The sequence below is a fragment of the Somniosus microcephalus genome, unplaced genomic scaffold, assembly GCF_052327205.1.
Source record: "Somniosus microcephalus isolate GS21.2 unplaced genomic scaffold, FLI_Smic_1.0 unresolved_chr4, whole genome shotgun sequence".
NCBI lineage: Eukaryota > Metazoa > Chordata > Chondrichthyes > Squaliformes > Somniosidae > Somniosus > Somniosus microcephalus.
In genome coordinates, this window is record NW_028225182.1 from 48,143,753 (window position 1) to 48,163,015 (window position 19,263).

At 48.4% G+C, this 19,263-nt stretch overlaps 1 protein-coding gene across 1 annotated transcript in view; it reads left to right on the plus strand.

Moving 5' to 3' along the window:
- The first annotated feature begins 617 nt into the window (after window positions 1-617).
- LOC147091041 (uncharacterized) overlaps window positions 618-19,263 on the plus strand; it is a 28,482-nt gene continuing 9,836 nt past the window's right edge. The window contains exons 1-2 of the mRNA XM_085977491.1: window positions 618-690; window positions 16,920-16,970. Coding sequence (XP_085833617.1) covers window positions 666-690; window positions 16,920-16,970 — 76 coding nt within the window. The 5' untranslated portion in view covers window positions 618-665. The remainder of the gene's footprint in view (window positions 691-16,919; window positions 16,971-19,263) is intronic.

A 19,263-nucleotide genomic window follows, 5' to 3' on the forward strand; every position in this document is an offset into this window, starting at 1 on the left:
GTACTGAGGGAGCGCCGCACTGTCGGAGGGGCAGTACTGAGGGAGTGGTGCACTGTCGGAGGGGCAGTACTGAGGGAGCGCCGCACTGTCGGAGGGACATCGCTTAAACAGATGATCTGGTCATTATCCCAGTGCTGTTTGTGGGATCTTGCTGTGCGTAAATTGGCATTTCCTACGTTACAGCAGTGGCTACACTTCAAAAAGTACTTTATTGGTTGTGAAACGTCCCGAGTTGGTGGAAATGCGAGTTCTTTCAACACTCAAAGCACTTTGACAAACTTCCCCAAAACTTTTTTCCCTCTCTCTCTCTCCTCTCAGGATATGGGCCGACAACTAGCAAAGCGACAGGTTAGTAATCTCGCAGGGGGTGGTTTATTCCTCAACAGTAACCCAGTGCTGTTTAAACTGATTTCCCCCAGCTCTAAGCTGTCTGACTTTAGTCCCACTGTGTAGCAGGGCAGATCAATAACGCTTCCATTCAGCGCCACACTGGTGTGAATTTCGCCAGCGTCACATGTTACGCCACTCAACCGACCAATCACAGAACACGCCGCGAACAATTAGCGTCCAGTTGCCGGGGAGACGAGTTACAAAAAAAGTTCCATTGAAAGAAATGTAACAAACAAACATTTCTTTTCCGCGGATAGGATGAGCAATGGTCACTTATGCCTACCGAGCGCCAGTTGGAAAGTGAGTAAAAAGTTTGTCCTTTTTGTGACAAAACTTGCTTCGAAAGGACGCCCCAGGTGGGCTTTGCCCAGCAGAAAGACAGAAGCAGCCAGCTAGTCAGTGCAGCTCTCAGTCTCTTAGCATTGCCACGATTTCGTTTAGAAAAACCCAAGTTGGAGCTCAGGATGGCTTGAGTGGGATGTTTGGTCCAAAGGATTGATTTGGCAACCTTAATAGTTCTACCCTCCGTAAACTTGAGGTCATCCAATCCTCTGCCACCCGTGTCCTAACTCGCACCAAGCCCCGTTCACCCATCACCCCCTGTGCTCGCTGACCTACATTGGCTCCCACTTCAGCAACGCCTCGATTTTAAAATTCTCATCCTTGTTTTCAAATCCCTCCATGGCCTCGTCCCCCCTCCCTATCTCTGTAACCTCCTCCAGCCCTATCATTCCCGCTAGACCAATGCGCTCCACCTACTCTGGCCGTTTGAACATCCCCGATTTTTAAATGCTCCACCATTGGTGGCCGTGCCTTCGGCTGCCTGGGTCCTAAGCTCTGGAATTCCCTCCCTAAACCTCTCCACTTCTCTTTCCTCCATTAAGACGCGCCTTAAAACCTACCTCTTTGGCCAAGATTTTGGTCATCTACCCTAACATCTCCTTATGTGGCTCGGTGTCCAAGTTTTAATTTTTGATAACACTCCTGTGAAGCACCTTGGGACATTTTATTACGTTAAAGGTGCTATGTAAATATAAGTTGTTGTTATTGCCAACCTCATGAAGCTCATCAATAAGAGAGCTAGGAGCAGGAGGAGCCCCTTTAGCCTGTTCCGCCATTCAATTTGGACTTTCAGAAGGCTTTCGATAAGGTCCCGCATAAGAGATTAGCGTGTAAAGTTAAGGCACATGGGATTGGGGGCAAGGTACTGACTTGGATAAAGAACTGGTTGGCAGACAGGAAGCAAAGAGTTGGAATAAACGGGTCTTTCTCCGAGTGGCAGGCAGTGACTAGTGGGGTACTGCAGGGATCGGTGCTAGGACCCCAGCTATTCACAATATATATTAATGATCTAGACAAGGGAACTAGATGTAATACCTCCAAGTTTGCAGACGACACAAAGCTGGGTGGGCATGTGTGCTGTGAGGAGGATGCCGAGAAAATCCAATATGATTTGGACAGGTTGGGTGATTGGGCAGAAGCATGGCAGATGCAGTATAATGTGGATAAGCGCGAGGTTATCCACTTTGGTGGCAAAAACAGGAAGGCAGGTTATTATCTGAACGGCAATAGATTGGGAGAAGGGGAAGTGCAACGAGACCTGGGTGTCCTTGTGCACCAGTCGCTGAAGGTAAGCATGCAGGTGCAGCAGGCGGTTAAGAAGGCAAATGGTATGTTGGCCTTAGTAGCGAGAGGGTTCAAGTACAGGAACAAGGATGTCTTGCTGCAGTTGTACAGGGCCTTGGTGAAACCACACCTTGAGTATTGTGTGCAGTTTTGGTCGCCTTATCTGAGGAAGGATGTTCTTGCCATGGAGGGAGTGCAGCGAAGATTCACCAGACTGATACCTGGGATGGCAGGAATGACGTATGAAGAGAGATTGGGTCGATTGGGCTTATACTCGCTGGAGTTTAGAAGAATGAGAGGGGATCTCATTGAAACTTATAAAATTATAACAGGACTAGACAGACTAGATGCAGGAAGGATGTTCCCAATGGCGGGGGAGTCCAGAACCAGGGGTCACAGTCTAAGGATAAGGGGTAAGCCATTTAGGACAGAGATGAAGAGGAATTTCTTCACCCAGAGAGTGGTGAACCTGTGGAATTCTCTACCACACAAGGCAGTTGAGGCCAATTCATTAAATATATTCAAGAAGGAGTTAGATATATTTTTTAAGGCTAAAGGGATCAAGGGATATGGGGAGAAAGCAGGGACAGGGTACTGAATTTGGATGATTAGCCATGATCTCAATGAATGACGGAGCAGGCTCGAGGGGCCGAATGGCCTACTCCTGCTCCTATCTTCTATGTTTCTATGTGATGTGTACTTTCAGAATAAAAGCTCTGAAGGTACGACTACACTTTGTTACAAGGACCTTCACAGCCACCATCACAAGGGGCAGAGTAATCAGTGTCAGAATGTGGAATGACTGTCCTATCCAGGAGTCCTGGCCAAAGGGGAGAGCCTGGTATGGGACTCTACCCGGGATGTCCTGAGGACCAGAAAGACACTGGAAATGCAAGCTTCTTTCTTTTTTCCTTACTAGCTATTGTCAGATCAGTTCAGTCGGTCACACTCTTGACTTCCCAGCCAGAAAGCTTGGGTACAAAGGTCTTACTCCAGGACTTGTTCACGGAAGTGTACATTTACTGATCCCACACTGTCTCTGAGAGCCAAGCTCAACTAGAGCGCGGTTCAAAGAATTGGCATAACAGTGATGTAGCCCTATTTCCAACCCATGCTTGCTCCCTTTGTGTGTCAGTCAGTGGCTCAGTGGATCACACTCTGGCCTCTGAGTCAGAAGGTTGTGGGTTCAAGTCCCACTCCAGAGACTCCAGCACAAAAATCTAGGCTGACACTCCCAGTGCAGTGCTGAGGGAACGCTGCACTGTCGAAGGTGCCGTCTTTCGGGTGAGACGTTAAACTCACTTGGATGTAAAAGATCCCACGGACGTTATTTCGAAGAAGAGCAGAGGAGTTTTCCCCGGTGTCCTGGGGCCAATATTTATCCCTCAATCAACATAACAAAAACAGTTGATCTGGTCATTTATCACATTGCTGTTTGTGGGAGCTTGCTGTGCGCAAATTGGCTGCCGTGTTTCCTCCATTACAGCAGTGACCACACTACAAAAAGTACTTCATTGGCTGTAAAGTTCTTTGAGGACGTCCTGAGGTAGCGAAAGGCGCTGAAGAAATGCAAGTCTTTCCATTTTGAGCTCTGTTGGGAGCATGTGATCAGTAAATTGCTGCTATAATCCAAGGATCTGAAATTCCAGTCTGTCCTTCGGAGCCTATATTTTAAAAATGGCAGAGTTACTCCAGTGGGTCATTTAGGGAAAGGACAGAGTCATAAAAAAGAAAGAAAGACTTTTTTGAGGCATAAATACTGCCCAGGATACTGGGAATATCACCCCTACTCTTCTTTGAACTAGTGTCGTGGGATCTTTTACGTCCACCTGAGAGAGCCTCGGTTTAACACCTCATTCGAAAGACGGCCCCTCCGACAGTGCAGCGCTCCCTCAGTACTGCCCCTCCGACAGTGCTCCCTCAGTACTGCCCCTCCGACAGTGCGGTGTTCCCTCAGTACTGCCCCTCCGACAGTGCGGTGCTCCCTCAGTACTGCCCCCCCGACAGTGCAGCGAGAGCTCCCTCAGTACTGCCCCTCCGACACTGCGGCGCTCCGTCAGTACTGCCACACCGACAGTGCGGCGCTCCCTCAGTACTGCCCCTCCGACAGTGCGGCGCTCCCTCAGTACTGCCCCTCCGACAGTGCGGCCCTCCCTCAGTGCAGTTCTCCCTCAGTACTGCCCCTCCGACAGTGCAGCGCTCCCTCAGTACTGCCCCTCCGACAGTGCAGCGCTCCCTCAGTACTGCCCTTCTGACAGTGCAGCGCTCCCTCAGTACTGTCCCTCCGACAGTGCGGCGCTCCCTCAGTACTGCCCCTCCGACAGTGCAGCGCTCCCTCAGTACTGCCCTTCTGACAGTGCAGCGCTCCCTCAGTACTGTCCCTCCGACAGTGCGGCGCTCCCTCAGTACTGCCCCTCCGACAGTGCAGCGCTCCCTCAGTACTGCCCCTCTGACAGTGCGGCGCTCCCTCAGTACTGCCCCTCCGACAGTGCGGCGCTCCCTCAGTACTGCCCCTCCGACAGTGCGGCGCTCCCTCAGTACTGTCCCTCCGACAGTGCGGCGCTCCCTCAGTACTGCCCCTCCGACAGTGCAGCGCTCCCTCAGTACTGCACCGGGAGTGTCGGCCTAGACATTTGAGCTCAAGTCTCTGCAGTGGGACTTGAACCCACAACCTTCTGACTCAGAGGCGAGTGTGCTACCCACTGAGCCACGGTTGACACTGTCTTACAGAAAAGGAGGTCTACAGGTTTGATCCCTGGCTTTTGGTGAGTTGGTTGCCCCCGAGCCGAGCAGCGTTTCTGTGCTGGAACTGGTCTCGGTGTTCTGGAACTAGGTGGGGGGGTGAAATCCGCCGGTATTCCAGTTCCTGATTGCTATCCTGCTTCTCTCTGGATGGACTAATGCCCCATATGGCAGAAGAACCTGCCAGCACTGGCTATTGAGGCCCACACAGGAAGAGTGGCCACCTCTGCGGAGGCATCAGAAAGGGCTTGGCTCACAAGGAACTGTACCGCAGCAAGTGCCCCCTAGTCTTTAGGAAAGAAAGAGGTTTTTTTCATTCGTTTATGGGATGTGGGCATCACTGGCAAGGCCAGCATTTATTGCCCATCCTTAATCGCCCTTGAGAAGGTGGCGGTGAGCCGCCATCTTGAACTGCTGCAGTCCATGTGGTGAAGGTGCTCCCACAGTGCTGTTAGGGAGGGAGTTCCAGGATTTTGACCCAGCGACAATGAAGGATCAGCCGATATATTTCCAAGTCAGGATGGTGTGTGACTTGGAGGTGAACTTGGAGGTGGTGGTGTTCCCGTGCGCCTGCTGCCCTTGTCCTTCTAGGTGGAAGAGGTCGCGGGTTTGGGAGGTGCTGCCGAAGAAGCCTTGGCGAGTTGCTGCAGTGCATCTTGTAGATGGTACACACTGCAGCCACGGTACGCCGGTGGTGGAGGGAGTGAATGTTTAAGGTGGTGGATGGGGTGCCAATCAAGCAGGCTGCTTTGTCCTGGATGGTGTCGAGCTTCTTGAGTGTTGTTGGAGCTGCACTCATCCAGGCAAGTGGAGAGTATTCCATCACACTCCTTACTTGTGCCTTGTAGATGGTGGAAAGGCTTTGGGGAGTCAGGAGGTGAGACACTCACCGCAGAATACCTAGCCTCTGACCCGCACTTGTTGTCACAGTATTTATGTGGCTGGTCCAGTTAAGTTTCTGGTCAATGGTGACCCCCCAGGATGTTTAAGGTGTGGGATTCGGCGATGGTAATGCCATTGAATGTCAAGTTGAAGGAACAGATAATTGCAACTGGCCCCTTCAAAACCTGAACTGTCGGGTCTAAAACTATATGAGTGGCAAATGATGGCCTCCTCTGTGAAAGTCAAATTCAGCCAAACAACATAAGAACATACGAAATAGGAGCAGGAGTCGGCCATTCGGCCCCTCGAGCCATTCAATGAGATCATGGCTGATCTTCTGCCTCAACTCCATTCACCGGCCCTATCGCCATATCACTTGATGCCTTTACTAGTCAGAAATCTATCGACTTCTGTTTTGAATATACCCAATGACTGAGCCTCCACTGCCCTCTGAGGTAGAGAATTCCAAAGATTCACCACCCTCTGTGTAAAGAAATTTCTTCTCCTCTCAGTCCTGAATGGCCTACCCTTTATCCTGAGGCTGTGGCCCCTGGTTCTAGACTCCCCAGCCAAGGGAAACATTCTCCCAGCATCCACCCTATCAAGCCCTGTAATAATTTTGTATGCTTCAATGAGATCCCCTCTCATTCTTCTGAATTCAAGAGAATACAGGCCTAGTTTACTCAATCTCTTCTTATATGACAGTCCCGCCATCCCAGGAATCAATCTCATGAACCTTTGTTGCACTCCCTCTATGGCAGTATATCCTTCCTTAGGTAAGGAGACCAAAATTGTACACAGTACTCCAGGTGTGGTCTCAACAAGGCCCCATATATTTGGAGTAAGACTTCTTTATTCCTGTACTCAAATCCTCTTGTAATGAAGGCCAGCATACCATTTGCCTTCCTAATGGCTTGCTGCACCTGCACATTCACTTTCAGTGATTCATGTACAAGGACACCCAGGTCCCTTTGAGCATCTGCATTCCCCAATCTTTCACCATTTAGGAAATACTCTGCCTTTCTGTTTTTTCTACCAAAGTGGATAACTTCACATTTATCCACATTATATTCCATCTGCCATGTTCTCACCCACTCACTGAGCCTGTCGAGATCCCCTTGAAGCCTCTTCACATCCTCTTCGCAACTGACACTGCCACCTAGCTTTGTATCATCAGCAAATTTGGAAATGTTACATTTAGTCCCCTCATCCAAATCATTGATATAGATTGTGAATAGCTGGGGCCCAAGCACCGATCCTTGCGGTACCCCACTAGTCACAGCCTGCCTTCCTAAAAATGACCCGTTTATCCCTACTGTTTGTTTTCTGTCTGTTAACCAATTCTCAATCCATGCTGGTATATTACCCCCAATTCCATGTGCCCTAATTTTGTTCACCAACCTCTTGTGTGGGACCTTATCGAAGGCCTTCTGAAAATCCAGATACACCACATCTACCGGTTCCCCTTTGTCTACTCCACTAGTTACATCCTCAAAGAACTCCAATAGGTTTATCAAACAGGATTTTCCTTTCATAAATCCATGTTAACTCTGCCCAATCTTACTATTAGTTTCTAAGTAGCTAGTTATTGCATCCTTTATAATAGATTCCAGCATTTTCCCAACTATTGATGTGAGGCTAACAGGTCTGTAGTACCCCATTTTCTCTCTCCCTCCTTTCTTAAATAGCGGGGTTACATTTGCTATCCTCCAATCTGCCGGAACCATTTCAGAATCTATAGAATTTTGGAAGATGACAACCAATGCGTCCACTATTCCAATGGCCACCTCTTTCAAAACCCTAGGATGTAGGTCATCAGGTCCTTGGGATTTATCGACTTTTAGTCCCATTAATTTTGCTAGTACTGTTTTTTTACTAATAATAATTTCTTTAAGTTCCTCATTCTCGTCACACCCTTAGTTTTTTTCTCGTATTTCTGGGAGGTTTTTTGTGTCTTCTTCCGTGAAACAAAGAATTTATTTAATTTAACTGCCATTTCCTCATTCCCCATTATAAATTCTCCCGTCTCTGACTGTAAAGGACCTGCATTTACCTTCGCCAGTCTTTTCCTTTTCACATACCTATAGAAGCTTTTACAATCCGTTTTTATATTTTTCGCTAGTTTGTGCTCATATTCCATTTCCCCTTTCTTTATCAATTTCTTGGTTCCCATTTGCTGATTTCTAAAACATCCTCAGGCTGACCGCTTTTTCTGGCAACTTTATAAGCTTCCTCCTTTGACTGATGATGGGCCTTCAATAACCACAAAACTAGAAGTTATAGACTTAAACAAGTTGGCTTTTAATCACTAAGATCAGAGCTAACATCTCAACACGCCGACTGGTTCACAGGAATGAGTCATACAGATCCTGGGATCTTTATGTAAGAGAAGTCGGGGCGGAGCCAAGAGCCAAGACCTGGAACCTCCCAGGTTAGTCGGGAAAGAGGAAGTGAAACTATACACAGTGGGGGAGGGTAATATACATGAGTGCAAAACGAATACAGGATCAAGACAAACAGATTTAATTACATTCGCCCCTTCTATAGATTTAGTCCATCGGGGTGATGTTTCTTAAAAGTTGGTATAAGTGAGTCTGTCAGGAGGTTTTGCAGTTCTCAGTGATCGGCGCAAAGCCGGTTGGGGTGCCTCTAGGGGAGTGGATTCTGGTTCCTCCGCTGTCCGGGCCTCCGCAGTGTCTTCCAGGTTATCTGCAGTGTCCTCCAGGTTAAAGTTGGGTATTGATACCTCTGGGCGTCCTGTCTCTTTGTAGTGTAGGTCTTCATTGGGTAGTCTCCCATCGTTCTCTCCGCTCCCCGAGGGAGCGAGGTCTTTTATGGAAACAGTGTCCTCTCGCCCGTCAGAGTATTCGATATAGGCGTACTGAGGGTTTGCATGGAGGAGCTGTACCTTTTCCACAAGGGGGTCCATTTTATGGCCTCTCTCGTGCTTCCGCAATAGTACTGCCCCCGGAGACGTCAGCCACGCGGGTAGAGATATGCCCGAGGTGGATTTCCGGGGGAAAACGAACATCTTTTCGTGAGGGGTAGCGTTAGTGGCAGTACATAACAGAGACCTTATGGAGTGGAGCACGTCTGGGAGGACTACCTGCCAGCGGGAGGTCGGAAGGCCTTTTGACTTTAAGGCTAACGTGACAGCCTTCCAAACAGTAGCATTCTCCCTTTCCACTTGCCCATTACCCCGGGGGTTGTAGCTAGTGGTTCTGCTAGTGACTATCCCCTTCGAGAGCAAGAACTGGCGCAGCTCGTCACTCATGAATGATGTCCCCCTATCGCTGTGTATGTAGTTCAGCATGCCAAACATGCAGAATAGATTACAGAGACACTTGATGACCGTGGCACTGGTCATGTCTGGGCAGGGAATGGCGAAGGGGAAGCGGGAATATTCATCAATGATATTGAGGAAGTATACGTTACGGTCGGCAGAGGGAAGGGGTCCCTTGAAGTCCAGACTGAGGCGCTCGAATGGCCGTGTGGCGTTGATAAGGTGTGCACGGTCAGGCCTGTAGAAACGAGGCTTGCATTCCGCACAGATGCGGCAGGCTCTGGTCATTGCCCTGACCTCCTCGATGGAGTGGGGCAGATTGCGGGACTTTATAAATGGTATAGTCGGGTGACCCCTGGGTGACAGAGGTCGTTGTGGAGACCCTGTAATTTGTCCGTATGAATGCTGGCACACATTCCCCGCGATAGGGTGTCTGGGGGTTCATTAAGGGCTCCTGGCCTGTACATAATATCATAGTCGAACGTGGATAGTTCGATCCTCCACCTGAGTATTTTGTCATTCTTGATTTTCCCCCTTTGTTTGTTATTAAACATGAAAGCCACCGACCGCTGGTCGGTGAGCAGGGTGAAACGTTTGCCGGCTAGGTAGTGTCTCCAGTGCCGCACTGCCTCCACTATAGCCTGTGCCTCCTTCTCGACAGAAGGGTCCCTGAAGGGTTCGGGAGAAGAAGGCCACAGGTCTCCCAGCCTGATTGAGGGTCGCAGCTAAGGCAAAATCTGACGCATCGCTTTCGACTTGAAAGGGAATGCATTTGTCCACTGCACACACTGCAGCCCTTTCAATGTCCTGTTTGATACTGGTGAAAGCCTCCCGAGCTTCAGCTGATAGTGGGAAGGACGTTGATTTAATGAGGGGTCGGGCCTTATCAGAGTAATTGGGCACCCATTGGGCATAATACGAAAAAAATCCCAGGCACCTTTTTAAAGCTTTGGGATTGTGTGGCAGGGGCAGTTCCTTTAGGGGGCGTAATCGGTCAGGGTCCGGTCCAATTACCCCATCTTCCACCACACAGCTGAGGATACAGAGACGGGTTGTGTTGAAGACACATTTATCTTCGTTGTGGGTTAGATTCAGCTTTAGGGCAGTTTTTAAAAATCTCGCAAGATTTAGATCGTGGTCTTGCTGGTTGTGCCCGCAGATAGTGACATTGTCCAGATAGGGGTAGGTAGCTTGTAGTTTACTCTCGTCAGCCATGCGGTCCATCTCACGTTGGAAGACCGAGACCCCATTTGTTACCCCAAAGGGCACTCTGAGAAAATGGTAGAGGCGCCCGTTCGCCTCGAAGGCGGTGTATGGGCGGTCCTCCGTTCTAATGGGGAGCTGGTGATACGCGGATTTGAGGTCGATAGTCGAGAAGACTCGGTATTGCGCAATCTGGTTGACCATTTCTGATATGCAGGGTAAAGGGTAGGCGTCCAGCTGGGTATAAATATTAACAGTCTGGCTGTAGTCAATTACCATCCGTTTCTTTTCGCTATTTTTAACTATGACTACTTGGGCACGCCACGGGCTGGTACTGCATTCAATAATGCCTTCCCGCAGGAGTCTGTCCACTTCCGCCTTGATAAAGTGTCTGTCTTCCAGACTGTACCATCTACTTTTGGTCGCTATGGGCCTACAGTTCGGAGCGAGATTAGCGAATAAAGAGGGCGGGCTGATTTTTAAGGTTGATAGGCCACAGACTGTGAGTGGCGGCTGGGACCCGCCATATGCTAGCGTGACACTTTCGTGGTGGCACTGGAAGTCCAGGCCCAAGATTACATTAACACAGAGTTCTGGCATCACGAGGAGTTTAAAATCCTTGTAGTCCTTGCCTTTTACAGTCAGTGTTACCACACAGTAGCCCAAAATGTCCGAAGTGTGGGGCTTAGCAGCCATAGCAATTCTGCTCCGTGTAGGGGTTACCATTAATGAGTGTCGCCGTACCAGGCTAGGGTGGATAAAACTCTCGGTACTCCCACAGTCAATTAAACATTTCGTTAAATTCCCGTTTACCTGTATGTCCATCATGGATTTTGTCAACGGGTGTGGCCTGGATTGATCCACCGTGATCGAAGCCACTGTTGGGCCCTGGGCGGCCGTTGAGTCGGGAAAAGATGGCGGATCCCAAGATGGCGGCCCGCACGGCACGCACAAGGCGGTGACGGAGTTGGAAATCGGATTCCCCCTGCAGACTTTGCTAAAATGCCCCTTTTTCTTACATTTGAAACATGTAGCACCCTTCGCTGGGCATCGTTGTCTGGGGTGCTTGGCCTGGCCGCAGAAGTAGCATTTCGGGCCTCGAGACATTGCCGCTGTAGTAGGACTCCTGGGTGAACTTCTGTGTGGGGACTCCGGCGGCGTAGAGCTGTCTGAGACCTGGATGGGGAAGATGGCTGATTTCAAGATGGCGGCCCCCTTGGCGCGCACGAGGCGGTGAGGGCCGCATGGCCGGAAGAATAAGAGTCAGAGTTTTTCTGGGCCACGTCCAGCGATCGCGCAGTGGCCACTGCCTTTTTTAAGTCCAGGACCTCCTTCTCCAGCAGTCTCTGCCGGATATAGTTCGATTTGAGGCCCGTGATGAAGAAATCGCGGACCAATTCGTCAGAGTACGCATTGGCCGTCACGGCCTTGCAGTTACAGTCCCGGACCAGGTCCTTTAGGCCCTGTAAGAAATCGTCCATTGATTCCTCTGGTCGCTGCCTGCGTGTAGCCAGCAAATGTCTGGCGTACACTTCGTTTACCGGCCTCTGGTATTGGGCCTTCAGGATAGCGATGGCCTCCGTGTAAGAGGTGGCGTCCCGGATGAACGAATAAATCCGATGACTTACGCGAGTAGTCAGTAGACTCAGTTTATCTACCTCACTAGCGGATGAGGCCCCCGCGAAGAGTTCAAAGCATTTGAGCCAGTGTCCAAATTGATTTGATGCTTCAGCAGAATGTGGATCCAAGTCCAGATGCTCTGGTTTTAGGAGTCGATCCATCCTAGTATTCTTTAGTGATTAAAATTGATGGGCCTTCAATAACAACAAAACTAGAAGTTATAGACTTAAACAAGTTGGCTTTTAATCACTAAGATCAGAGCTAACATCTCAACACGCCGACTGGTTCACAGGAATGACTCATACAGATCCTGGGATCTTTATGTAAGAGAAGTCAGGGGCGGAGCCAAGAGCCAAGACCTGGAACCTCCCAGGTTAGTCAGTAAAGAGGAAGTGAAACTATACACAGTGGGGGAGGGTAATATACATGAGTGCAAAACGAATACAGGATCAAGACAAACAGATTTCATTACAACTGAATACTAGCTTTAATTTCTTTTGTTAGCCACGGTTGGATCACAATCATTGCAATCTTACAATACATGTTGTGAAGAGATGCAATAGAGTGAGAAGGGCTGGAAAGAAGCGTGTCTGTTTTACTTGTTCTCAGGGTGTGGGCAATGCCAACAAGGCCACCTTCAGTGCCCATCCCATTTGCCCCAAGGAGGAGGTGGTGCCTTTTGGATTCATAGCGGTTGTATTTACAAATAGGCCTCATCAGAGAACATTAAGGGCAACCGCATGGATTGGAGGTGGGACTGGAGCCACCTATAGACCAGACCGGGACGGCGGGTTCCCTTCCCTGAAGGACATTAGTCAACCAACTTGGTTTTGAACACCAATCTTTCACACTGCCAGCCAACAAATACCATCCATTTGCCATGTTGGGATCTGAACTCACAGCCTTTGGATTCCTAGTCACGTTAACATAACCACTGCACTACCGCACCCTATTACTACACTAACCATATCTGCAGTAATATTACGAGAGCACTGTAATCCACATACAGTAATAGGAACTGTATGTGGATTACAGTATATATTAATGATCTGGACGAGAGAACTAGATGTAATATCTCCAAGTTTGCAGACGACACAAAGCTGGGTGGGCGTGTGTGCTGTGAGGAGGATTCCGAGAAACTCCAGTATGATTTGGACAGGTTGGGTGATTTCGCAGAAGCATGGCAGATGCAATATAACGTGGATAAATGCAAGGTGTCAAAAACAGGAAGGCAGATTATTATCTGAATGGCAATAGATTGGGAGAAGGGGAAGTGCAACGAGACCTGGGTGTCCTTGTGCACCAGTCGCTGAAGGTAAGCATGCAGGTGCAGCAGGCGGTTAAGAAGGCAAATGGCATGTTGGCCTTCGTAGCGAGAGGATTCGAGTACAGGAGCAAGGATGTCTTGCTGCAGTTGTACAGGGCCTTGGTGAGACCACACCTTGAGTATTGTGTGCAGTTTTGGTCGCCTTATCTGAGGAAGGATGTTCTTGCCATGGAAGGAGTGCAGCGAAGATTCACCAGGCTGATACCTGGGATGGCAGGAATGACGTATGAGGAGAGATTGGGTCGATTGGACTTGTACTCGCTGGAGTTTAGAAGAATGAGAGGAGATCTCATTGAAATTTATAAAATTCTAACAGGACTAGACAGACTAGATGCAGGAAGGATGTTCCCGATGGCCGGGGAGTCCAGAACCAGGGGTCACAGTCTAAAGATAAGGGGTAAGCCATTTAGGACTGAGATGAGGAGGAATTTCTTCACCCAGAGAGTGGTGAACCTGTGGAATTCTCTACCACAGAAGGCAGTGGAGGCCAATTCATTAAATGTGTTCAAGAAGGAGTTAGATATATTTCTTAAGGCTAAAGGGATCAAGGGATATGGGGAGAAAGCAGGGACAGGGTACTGAATTTGGATGATCGGCCATAATCTCATTGAATGGCGGAGCAGGCTCAAGGGGCCGAATGGCCTACTCCTGCTCCTATCTTTTATGTTTCTATCTATGTATCTAGGAACATGAGTGGGCCATTCAGCCCCTCGACCCTGCTCCTCCATTCAGATAGATCATGGCCAATCTGCACCTCAACTCCAGTTACCTGCCTTGGCTCCATATACCTTGATGTCCATATCACTTGTCTTCCCAGCATCAGTTAACATAATTCTGGTAGCCAGCATAAAACAACATGTTCAATATTGACAAAATGTGAGAAGTAGTTAACTTAGCGCCGCTCTCCCTCCTGCTTTCTCCTCTTCTGCCTTCTCTTGTCCTGAAGGTGTTGGGGCTCTGTTCCACTGGCTCCTCTGTTCCACTGGCTCCTCTGTTCCACTGGCTCTGACAGCCCTCCTGTGCCTTGTTCAAGTGTCCATACTCAGGTGCGAGCCGAGACGTTTGATAAACCTATCAGTTCGATAGGGTAGATGTAGAGAAGATGTTTCCACTCTGTGGGGGAGATCAGAACTAGAGGTCATAGACATAAGCAAATCACTGATAAATCCAATAGGGAATTCAGGAGCAACCTCTTTACCCAGAGAGCGGTGAGAATGTGGAACTCGCTACCACAGGGAGTGGTTGAGGTGAATAGCACAGATGCATTTAAGGGGAAGCGAGATAAGCACATGAGGGAGAAATGGCCTTAAGCTGATAGGGTTAGATGAAGAGGGGTGGGCGGAGGCTCGTGTGGAGCAGGGACCAGTTGGGGTCGAATGGCCTGTAACATTCGATGCAATCTATGTAATAGACTGTGATTGCTTGCAGATTACTGGGGCCATGGAGAATCTCCCAGTTAAGCTTGATCCTGTTTTGAACTGAGATCCTCTGAGGATCACACAGATTGCTAAATTGTTTGACCTATCATAGACTCATAGAATAGCACAGCACAGAAAGATGCCATTCGGCCCATCGAGTCTGCGCCGGCTCTTTCGAAGAGGAATCCAGTCAGTCCCACTTCCCCGCTCTTTCCCCATATCCCTGCAATTTTTTCTCCAAGTATTTATCCAATTCCCTTTTGAAGGCTACTATTGAATCCATATCCACCGCCCTATCAGGCAGCGTATTCCAAATCCTCACCACTTGTTGTGTAAAAAAGTTTTTCCTCATGTCGCCTCTGGTTCGTTTGCCAATCACCTTAAATCTGTGCCCTGTGGTTATCGACCCTTCAGCCATTGGGAACAGTTTCTCTTTATTTACTCTGTCTCAACCCTTCCTGATTTTGAACACCTCTATCAAATCTCCTCTTAGCCTTCTCTGCTCCAAGGAGAACAACCCCAGTTTCTCCAGTCTATCCCCGTAACTGTAATCCCTCATCCCTGGAACCATTGTAGTAAATCTCTTCCATACACTCGCCAAAGCCTTCACGCCCTTCCTAAAGTGTGGGGCCCAGAATTGGACACAGTACACCAGCGGGGGCCTTATTTGTGTTTTCACAGAAATCACAGAAACCCCACAGTGCAGACAGAGGCCACCTCGGCCCATCGAGCCTGCACCGACACACACCCCACCCGATCCCCGCAACCCCCACACCAACACACATCCCACCCTATCCCCGCAACCCCACGTATTTAATCCCCCTAACACTATGGGTCAATTTATCATAGCCAATCAACCTAACCTGCACACCTTTTTATAAAGGTTTAGCATAACTTCCTGGCTTTTTATTTAAAAATTACTTAAATTGATAGTTTATTTGGTTTTTTAAAATTCCTATTTTCTCCCTCTCCTGAAGATGCTGATTGATAGTGAGGTATAAGCTCCCCAGGTGACAGGAGCTTGCCAGTACCTCATTCGACTGCCATCCGAAAATGGTTGTTCCCATCATAGAGGACATCGTAACATAAGAACGTAACAATTAGGAGCAGGAACAAGTAATTTGGCCCTTCAAACCTGCTCCACCATTCAATAAGATCATGGCTGATCTTCGACCTCAACTCCACTTTAGCGCCCGATCTCCATATCCCTTGATTCCCCTAGAGTCCAAAAATCTATCGATCTCCAGCCTTGAATATACTCAACGACTGAGCATTCACAGCCCTCTGGGGTAGAGAATTCCAAAGATTCACAACCCTCTGGGTGAAGAAATTCCTCCTCATCTCAGTCCTAAATGGACAACCCCTTATCCCGAGACTGTGACCTTTGGTTCTAGACTCTCCAGCGAGGGGGAAACAACCTCTCAGCATCTACCCTGTCAAACACCCTCAGAATTTTACACGTTTACATAGAAACATAGAAACATAGAAGATAGGAGCAGGAGTCGGCCATTCGGCCCCTCGAGCCTGCTCCGCCATTCAATGAGATCATGGCTGATCATCCAAATTCATTACACTGTCCCTGCCTTCTCTCCATATCCCTTGATCCCTTTAGCCTTAAGAAATATACCCAACTCCTTCTTGAATATATTTAATGAATTGGCCTCAACTGCCTTCTGTGGTAGAGAATTCCACAGGTTCACCACTCTCTGGGTGAAGAAATTCCTCCTCATCTCTGTCCTAAATGGCTTACCCCTTATCCTTAGACTGTGACCCCTGGTTCTGGACTCCCCGACCATCGGGAACATCCTTCCTGCATCTAGTCCATGTAGCCCTGTTAGAATTTTATAAGTTTCAATGAGATCCCCTCTCATTCTTCTAAACTCCAGCGAGAATAAGCCCAATCGACCCAATCTCTCCTCATATATCATTCCTGCCATCCCAGGTATCAGTCTGGTGAATCTTCGATGAGATCACCTCTCATTCTTCCAAACTCCAGAGAGTGTAGGCCTGATCTACTCATCACTCCTGATAGGACAGCCCTCTCGTCCCAGGAATCCATCGTAACCGATTCTCGCCCCAACACCCGCAGTCCCTTTCCAGCAACAGTCACTGGAGAGAATAATGAGCAGGAACCTTGGCTGATAGTTTTTCTTTCCCTCCTCGAGCTCCAGGGGTTGCTGCGGCCAGTTGTACTGCCACCCCAGCTGAGAGTAGCGGCTCAGCACAGACTGAGGGTGCCAGCCCTGGCCTCTGGGCCCGAGTTCAGCACTTAAGGTTTAGGATGGCACCTCCGTTGATCTGTTTCTGCCCTGTAAATACGCTGCAGGATGCATCTTACCCTCTTAACACGGGTCAATATTATGAGGCAAAATGGAGAAGTGGATGTCAAAACGTATTCTTTATGTTAATCACTCATTTATTTTCACAGGCATTTTCTTTATTCTTTTCGCACTGGTGGATCTTTCATATGTCACGATCGGTAAGTTTTCAACAAAAAAATCTTGGAATTATGTACAGGTGGATTTACATTTTGTGCCTTGTGTTTCAAACGTGTGCTCCTTAACTTAGATCCCGAGTCATCCTACATAATCCAAAGCCATTGAAAGACAAAACATTCGCAGATCAGCCATTAGCTGGAATACAGGACAACGTTGGGATGAAGTATACCATTTCCTCCCAGTCCCCAGCACAGACATCGAGATACAATTTGGTTTATTGCGAATGACTATTTTACAGTAATACGACTGGTGAATGTATTTATCACAACAGTAGAATAACTTACGTAGGATTACAGGGGATATCCGGCACAGAAACAGGCCGTTCGGCCCAACCAGTCCACGCCGGTGTTTATGCTCCACTCGTGCCTCCTCCCGTCCTTCCTCATCTAACTCGACCAGCATCACCCTCTATTCCCTTCTCCCTCGTGTGTTTATCCAGCTTCCCCTGAAATCCATCGATACTATTCGCCTCAACCCTTCCCTGTGGCAGCGAGTTCCACATTCTCACCACTCTCTGGGTAAAGAAGTTTCTCCTGAATTCCCTATTGGATTTCTTGGAGACGATCTTATATTGATGGCCTCCAGTTATGCTCTTCCCCACAAGTGGAAACACTCTCTCTGAATCCACTCTATCGAAACCTTTCATAATTTGAAAGACCTCTGTTAGGTCACCCCGCGGCCTTCTCTTTTCAAAAGAAGAGAGACCTGGTTGCAGAACTGCAGCAACATAGCAACAGCTGGATTCAGCTTAATATTAACAGAATTCAGTTATAGAATCATACAGCACAGAGGAGGCCATTCGGCCCATCGTGTGCCTGTGCTGGTCTCTGAAAGAGCTCTCCAATTAGTGACCTTCCCCCTACTCTCCCCACAGCCCTGCAAATTTCTCCCCTTCAAGTGTTTATCCAATTCCCTTTTGAAAGTTACTATTGAATCTGCTTCCACTGCCCTTTCAGGCAGCGCGTTCCAGATCACAACAACATGCTGCGTAAAAAAATTCTGGTTCTTTTGCCAAGTACCTTAATTCTGTGTCCTCTGGTTAACGACCCTCCTGCCACTGGGAACAGTTTCTCCTCATTTACTCTGTCAAAATCCCTCATGATTTTGAACGCCTCTATTAAACCTCCCCTTAACCTTCTCTGTTCTAAGGAGAACAACCCCAGCTTCTCCAGTCTCTCCACATAACACGTTGAGAATTACAGGATCACAGCCTTAGTTGGGTTCAACTTAACGTTGAATAACAGTAATATTCAATTTTGAGGATTGCAGTATGTCCTCGGCAAAGTTAGCCTGTTGCAGTTTACTGGGTAGCAGCAACATGCTTCTATTTAACTCTTAGCATAAAGGCATTTAACGTCTTTCATTAGATATATTAAACATAGCAGATAGGAGCAGGAGTAGGCCATTCGGCCCCTCGAGCCTGCTCCGCCATTCAATGCGATCATGGCTGATCATCCAAACTCAGTACCCTGTCCCTGCCTTCTCCCCATATCCCTTGATCCCTTTAGCCTTAAGAAATATATCTAACTCCTTCTTGAATATATTTAATGAATTGGCCTCTACTGCCTTCTGTGGTAGAGAATTCCACAGGTTCACCACTCTCTGGGTGAAGAAATTCCTCCTCATCTCAGTCCTAAATGGCTTACCCCTTATCCTTAGACTGTGACCCCTGGTTCTGGACTCCCCGGCCATCGGGAACATTCTTCCTGCATCTAGTCTGTCCAGTCCTGTTAGAATTTTATAAGTTTCAATGAGATCCCCTCTCAGTCTCTAAACTCCAGCGAGTATAAGCCCAATCGACCCAATCTCTCCTCATACGTCATTCCTGCCATCCCAGGTATCAGTCTGGTGAATCTTCGCTGCACTCCCTCCATGGCAAGTACATCCTTCCTTAGATAAGGTGACCAAAACTGCACACAATACTCAAGGTATGGTCTCACCAAGGCCCTGTACAACTGCAGCAAGACATCCTTGTTCTTGTACTCGAACCCTCTCACTATGAAGGCCAACATACCATTTGCCTTCTTAACCGCCTGCTGCACCTGCATGCTTACCTTCAGCGACTGGTGCACAAGGACACCCTGGTCTCGTTGCACTTCCCCTTTTCCCAATCTATTGCCGTTCAGATAATAACCTGTCTTCCTGTTTTTGCCACCGAAGTGAATATCCACGTTATACTGCATTTGCCATGCATCTGCCCAATCACCTAACCTGTCCAAATCGTACTGGAGTTTCTCTGCATCCTCCTCACAGCACACACGCCCACCCAGCTTT